This window comes from Urocampus carinirostris, chromosome 3, assembly GCF_059441175.1.
Source record: "Urocampus carinirostris isolate Australia breed hairy pipefish chromosome 3, RoL_Ucar_1.0, whole genome shotgun sequence".
Lineage (NCBI taxonomy): Eukaryota > Metazoa > Chordata > Actinopteri > Syngnathiformes > Syngnathidae > Urocampus > Urocampus carinirostris.
The window spans coordinates 53,249,584-53,256,991 of record NC_142351.1 but is presented as its reverse complement, the minus strand read 5'-3'; the positions used below and the strand labels follow the sequence as shown (position 1 = coordinate 53,256,991).

The following is a 7,408-nucleotide window of genomic DNA, read 5'->3' as shown; positions in this document are numbered from 1 at the left end:
GTTAAGTAATCCGTGAACTGATAACAAAAATAATATCATTTTAAAGGAGGAATGCATTTTTTTTTTACCTCTAGATCTCTCTGTATTGTGTTGGCCGACCAAAAATGAGTCCTCTAAAGCATAGGAACCAATAAAAACTATGGATACTTGGAGACCAAAACAGATAATTTATCGTCTCATTTCTTTGTCCAGCATTTTCAAGGTTTTGGGTTATCCATAGCAGCAAGGTGGTTAATATTGATGTTAGTTCCCTTTAGGTGAGGCTCACAGTATGTACAATAAATGCTCATTTCTTGTCCTACAAGTGAAAAAAAAACATTTTTATATTATATATCATGTATTTTTCTTCGTGTTTAAATCACTCTTGTTTTTTTTAATATATGAAGTTTTTTTACCACTAGGAAGCGCTAAATTATGCACACTGTCCCTTTAAAAAGCAAAGTCCTTTTTAGCACTTTCTAGCATTAAATAAAGCTTTGTTTATTCATTCTAAAACACCCAATATTGATTTGAATGATAAGCAAAAAGAGTGAAGAACTAGTTATTCATTTTATATAACTTGAACCTCACCTTGAGGGGGCTGAGGTGATTGTCCGCCTTCTTGCTGCTACCTTGTGAAACACCAGGCAAAAAAATGAGAAAAATGATTTGGTTTGGTCACTTTGAGGCTCTTCAGTTCGTATTCTTCATTGTGCTTTTTATCACTTGTTTTCGGTTGCCCTACACAACACAGTGACATCTTGTGGTCAAACTATGCTCACTGTCACTTGAACAAAAGTAACAGGCAACTTTATTTGAAGTTACCAGTACTTGTATTTATTTTTATTGTTTTATTTGATCGTACACAACATTGACCAAACCAAATAAATACATTGTAAAACATCTTTAAATTAAATGTAAAAAAAAAAAATCAATGTTGTTTTCAGGACTAAGGATGGATTTAGTTGCTTTCCAAGAATTGTATTTTCCCCAAGTGGAAAAATTACACGCACCGTAAAGAGCAACACAATATTCATAAATCAAAGGGGAAGCAATGGGACAATTGTTGATAAACTGATGCTATATAAATTTTTTTGGTTCACTCGTAATGGATTTATTCTGCAATTTGGGGGACTGCAGTGACAAATAAGAACATTCTACCATGACAAATTTAAGTTTTTGTTAGCATTCAACTAATTATCTTTTAAAAATGTATCACAGGATGTCTTACATGTTTAACATTTGTGTGTAGATGTCTGATACGATCTTTGTAAATCTATAGTGCGTTAGCTACAAATATTGAGCATTACAGACTTTTACAGTTTAGTATTTCCTTACTTCAAAGAGTCTTATCACCTTGTGAACCACTCAACACTTCGCCCGAGAAGAACATCTGCATTGTCTTGTTTTTTTGACTGCGGTTTGTTTGATGTTCCATGTTTTCTTATGGTGTTCCCTTGTTATTTATAAACATCCTTCCCCAACAACTCTGTGACTGGTTGTACCAAAACAGTGGAGCTCGTCAGGTTATGGCTAGATGAGAATCAGGCCATGGGCCTGACATATCTCCTTATGAGCTAAATTAATGTCTCTTATTGTGTGTTTTATTCAGAAACATGAGGTAAGAGAACTAACGGTGTGAATCGGTAAAGAGCAGTGATAATTATGCCGATTGAAGATGGAAAAAAAACAGAATGCACCCAAGTCACTCCAAGGACACTTTATTTGAGCTGAAGCAATAAATATATTCACAAATCAACTTTCTATTCTTTCAGTACATTAATTACATCCACAACAGGTAACCAAACTTAATGGTTATAAATAATGCCTTTACTCTGTAATTATATTACTCTTGATTATTTCTCATCTTCAGTCAAAATAATGGGAATCACGCATGTGAATATGCTTTATGGCAACAATTCTTTTGTCCCTGTTTGTATCTTTTTATTTACATGACGCAATTAGCACTCACATGCACGCACCTGAATACGGACTGGGAGCACTTGTCCCCATTAAAAGCAGAGAGCGTATTATTTACATTCAGGTTTATAGAGTACACTCTATTCATTTAGGTGCAGGTATATCCATGCAAGAAGAGTTCAAAAAGGAAAAAGACTACGCAAAAAATATGTAAAACCTCAACTCACATTCTTCTCTTTCTCCAACCATTCTTTTTATCTATTTTTTGGGTGGATTCTCATCCAACCCACATTGCAGGTTCATGTGACATAACTCCACAACTTCTTATAATTGTTATTATTATTCATATTATTATTTTGTCTTCACTCATTCGTCCCTAAAATTAACGCATTTTTATTTTACCCCAAAATAATTTTTGGCGCTTTAGGTAACTGTCCATACTTATAAATTCAAATATTGCTTGAGGCCACAGAATACCAAAAAACGATTTTTTTTTACATTCTCAATCCCTATATATTTCTTTTTTGTTGTGTAGAATACAAAGCCCTCCTGGGGATGCCGAGGCATCGGGAAATGAGCGATGAGAGGTCTACAAAAGTAGAAGGAGGGGAGACTGAAAGAATAACATAATTGTCATCCGTGACTAAAGACGGTACGTGCAAAAACAAGAAAACACTTGTAAAAAGCTGGCAAAGCTTCAAAGCATTGTAACACCAAACAAAGCACCACGAGATTTAGAAAAGGTGAGTTGATAATTGCAAAGAGATGCTGTCAAAAACAAACTACAAACACCTTTTCCCAACAAAGGAATCATATGAGCATTTTTTTTTACCATCAATTAAAAAAAAAAATGCCTGTTATAAAAAGCAATTTGATCCTATTTCAAGTGTCAGCCATTCACATGATGTTTGCGGAATGGTGTAAAAAACGTACATTACTTCAAATTGATGCAAAGGACATTCAATAGATGCGCTTTGAAGCATTATATCGCCGTCATCCTGTACTGTACAAACAGCTTTAGATACGTTAACGTATGGATCAAACAAATAGAGGATATTTATCATACACAGAGCAGTAATATTGATATTAATAAAACTGCGAGAAGCTTTAGAAGAAATACTTGCAGTCAAACGATAGTATAATTCGTTTTGGAGAGTCAGTGAGGAATGTTTTACGAAGCTGTGCCACTCCGGTTAAAGGGACATTGTGTATTATTTAGTGCCTTATAGCGGTAAAACTAACTTAATTCATTTAAAAAATATTGATTTTAATACTGAAAAAAATACTTGAACTATTATAGAAACATGCGTCTTTTTAAATACTCTAAGGTTGATTTTTTTACATAAAATGAAGTTTAGGGAGCTGACTTGATTGTTTGCAATCCTTCTGCTTCGGATATCCCCAAAAACCAACAACTTTGTGAATGGCTAAGCAAAAAAAATGAGAGGAAAAATGTTGCAGTTTGGTCACTTTGGGTTTATGTAATTTGCATTCTTCTTTGTGCTTTGTAGCACTTGTTTTTCGGTTGCACTACACCAGAGGTCTCCAAGTTTTGTTAAACTGAGAGCTAACTAATTAGCGTAAAGGGCGCCCCAGTTTGATATGCATTATCAAACAACAACATATCCTGTTATTACTGTGTTGTTACTATGTTATTACCAGGTTTTTTCTTGGAAGTGGGGTAAAATTGACTTATTCAACCACTAGACAGATAATTTTACTAGAAAATCACAATGACCCAGCACTTGTGAGCTATTTTCAGAGCATGTCCGTGGGCACCTCAACTGTCCTTAAAGGGGCACCTTGTTGTCCAAGGGCACCACATTAGATACCCCTTCACTACATGATACAGGGACATCTAGCTGTCATATATCAAACAATTCCCCTTTAACATGTAAAGTAAACAAAGCAACATGGTTTAAAGTCATTCTTGAAACGAAAGACACTGTCAGCAAACCCTGCAGTTGATTGTGACATCACCCAGTCAAGGGAATTATTGTTAAGTCAGAGGGCATTTTTGTCCGTTTTCAAAATTCATCTCTCCTGAACTGCACAAAAGTTTTTTCTCTTATAACTAAGAAAACATTTTTCAAAATGTTTTGCCACAAGAAAAAATTAAATATATTGTGTACTTAGACCAATTTAGGACTATCCTCTTGGTTTGATTTTCTTTTTTTACATGCCTGACTTGAGGCCCTTTTACTGACATGCACATTTTCCTATCTAGATTTTAGATACAAACTTCATTAAAGAATACAGCCCTGCAAAACAGTGGTCGGCAGCCTTTTTTGTACCACAAACTGGTTTATATCTGAATATGTATTAATAATAACAATAATAACAACGATAATAATAAAAAAAAAGAGTAATAATGAAAAGAAGAAGCCACAATCCACTGTGTATTCACTAGAACACTAGGGATTCAGATGACATAGGAAAAGGCATTTGATTTTGTCTCATTATCACACTCTTTTTACGTACAATACCACGTTGTACAACATTGTTTTGGCTGAACTATTTCCCCATATTGCTTCATTACAACATTGTACACCGTGGCCCAGTGGGTAAAAATAGTATGATGACAAGCTAAAATGTAATGTATTTTCCTCTCTCATCTACGATCCTACTAACTATGGTTAGGATTCGGCGCTTGTGATTTTTGTTACATCCAATTCTGAGCAAATGAGGTCAGGGATATTCGTCGAATGATCAATCACTTCTCAATTACAGTGATATACTACCGTAACACCTCGGTATGACGTGCAAGCAAATTTTGAGTTTATTTCAGTTGAAAGATATGCATGTAGTCACAAATGAATACAGTATGAGCAAGATATAACGTTTTTGTTTTTCTTCCTGTGCGGCCTGGTACCAAACAACCCCCAACCCAGAACTGGTACGCGGTCCCGGTGGTTGCCGACCACTGCTGTAAAATACTTCAAACAAGTTCAAACCAATAGACTAGCAATTTACACAAGTATTGATCTTGAAATGTATGGCTTGCAGATTGAGCGTGGACGCTGGCCAACTACATGTGCGGAAAACGAAGGTGAAAGTAACAAAGGCGCAGCAAGCTGCGTTTTCTCTTGTCGCCTGCGTTGCCAGCATTGCTCTCCATCCTAGTGGGTCTGAACCGTGCCCCACCTGTCTCCTCTGCCCTATCTCCCCACCTGTGGCCCCCTGAAGCCCCCACCCTGCTCAGACTACGGTGCTTATCCTGTTGATAGGCTTGGACTTGGAACTTCCGCCCGTAGCGTTCGCTGCGGCCACCGAAACCTGCTGCCCCGGCTGAGGCTGCCCTGGGTGCTGGGGGGGGAGAGGGGAGAGCGGCGTAAGTGGGGTAAGGGGGGATGAAGGGGGGGGTAAAGGGGAGTGTGGTGGGGGAGGAGGGATGGAAGAGAGAGGAGGGTACTGGGGCAGATACGGGCCGGCGGAGGCTGCGTGATGCGCGTTGACGGTAGCGGACGGCAGATTGTGGGGCAGCGTGCTGAAGATGAAGTGTGTTTGGTGGTTGGGGTGGCTGGCCGGGTGCGGTGTGAGCGCGTGCCCGGGCTGCGTTTGGGAGTGGGCGTGCGGATGTGAGTGTGACAAGGTTAGGGGTAGTTTGGCAACAGGACCGGCGGAGCACCCCCTGATTGAGTGTGTGGGCTGCACATGGTATAGGGTGAATTGCGGGTTCGGGGAATGCTGGGAGAGAGGAGAAAGGGGCGGTGGACGCCCCACCACCATGTTGTTGTAGCGAGCCGGAAGCCCATGCTGAGAGAGTTGGGAGAGATGGGAAAGGTGCGGGTGAGGGCCGTGCGGGGGGCAGAGGGGTGTACGACAAGGTGGCGGGCCTCTCTGCGTAGTAGTTTGGGTGGCCTCTTGAGGTGGTGGAGGGACATTTTGGCCGTGGTAACGATGGTGGTGGTAGTAAGGCGGCGGGGGCTGCACGGTAGCTGCGTGGCAGTACTGTGCGTGAAGTGCCTGGATCTTGGAAGGCCCCCCGTCTATCTGTTGGCACAGGGATGACGGGGAGTGAGGAGGGGGCCCTCCCGTTGTCGGCGGGGGGACGGGCGCGGGGTAGGGTGGCCCCGGTGGAATAAGGGGTCCCGGTGCTTTGGAGCGCTTGCTGCCGAAGAGTGAGCCCAGGAAGGAGCCATTGTTGTTGGTGCTCCCCCCAGGGCAGCTGCCCGCTGTTGTTCTCTCCACACTGCTGGGGACGACTCCGACGCACGTCCCAGAAGTGGTATGTTGCTGCCCCGGCCCACCCCCCACCCCCGTCCCGGGGCTCAGGATGGGGCGATGAGGCCGGAAGTCTTCTGTGGCGTAACAGCCCGGGACGCCTGACACTTGGTAGCGCTGGTGAGGCTGCGGACTGCTAATGATGGAGCCCTGGAATCACAACAGAAAACATATTTCTCCCGAAACACAAACCAAAAAGCCTGTCTACATTCAGGAAGCGTAACAAACTTATATACGTCATAGTCCAAGCGCTAGTTCTGTCTTCCTAAACATGCAGACTATTCTCAACATAAACAGTGCAACCTTGACTTTAATCAGGATTCCATACATGCCAATCTTTTGACATTAAAAAGTGGTAGATCCTTTAGAGCAAGGCTCAGCAATCTTTTTGGTGTGGAGTGCCACTTTCAAATTTCCTTGTAAATCGTGTGCCACACCAAGATTAATGACTCGCACAACATTTTTTTGATATCCAACAGAGCTGTAATTTTACACCAGTCCAAATATATAACATGGATATACATTTTAATCATACAACTAACCAATTTATCTCCCACTATTCTTGTTCATAAATCAACTAAAAAATGAATGTGGATAACAAGTGGAAAGGCCTGTAGCCATCCATGACTTCAAATTTGTTGCCACAAGAATTAACCAGAATCAACCATTCTTCATTAACAATGAACTACAATCAAAAAACAAGTGCCATGGACAGCTTATATACCATTCATCAATGATATCTTGTTGCAGAAAATATAAAAACTTGAAACAACAGCAGCGAATCAGAAGGCACGCTCGCGCACCTACACGCGCGCGGACACGCATACACGCACACACACAAACTTCTGTGCTTTGCTATGCAGTGAGCAGTGTGATAGCTAGCTTCAGTAGGGGCGTTTTTAGCAGTGACAAAGTTCTTCAGGGTTTGTGTTTGTTTGCCGTACCTGGACACTGCGCGTTTTAATGTCAAACTCATCCTTGAATTCATGTTCATGTTTCATCTCCTAATGACGTTTAACACTTGATGTACGAGGTACAATGCTCTCAAGGTATAATGGCCAAACAGCACGGTCATCTTTTGCACAAAGCCTCATTCGTCTGTCCACGCTGGCTGGAAAGAACGAGATGTTTTCGCTCGAGGAGGAGTCATGATTCGTTAATTTATCGCGCACATGTGTTCCGTTGGCTGGGTTAAAACACGGATTTCTCCTCTTCTGCGAGGCGTCGCGCGAGGCGTCGCGCAAACACACACTGACACACGAAGCAGAGGAGGTGTGCTAATGTA

At 41.2% G+C, this 7,408-nt stretch overlaps 1 protein-coding gene across 2 annotated transcripts in view; it reads right to left on the bottom strand.

The window, feature by feature from the left end:
- Nucleotides 1–1,684: 1,684 nt before the first annotated feature.
- The window catches only part of iqsec2b (IQ motif and Sec7 domain ArfGEF 2b), a 74,898-nt gene continuing 69,174 nt past the window's right edge, over nucleotides 1,685–7,408 (bottom strand). For both annotated transcript variants that reach the window (XM_088332440.1, XM_088332441.1), the window contains exon 14: nucleotides 1,685–6,273. In XM_088332440.1, coding sequence (XP_088188566.1) covers nucleotides 5,098–6,273 — 1,176 coding nt within the window. In that variant the 3' untranslated portion in view covers nucleotides 1,685–5,097. The remainder of the gene's footprint in view (nucleotides 6,274–7,408) is intronic.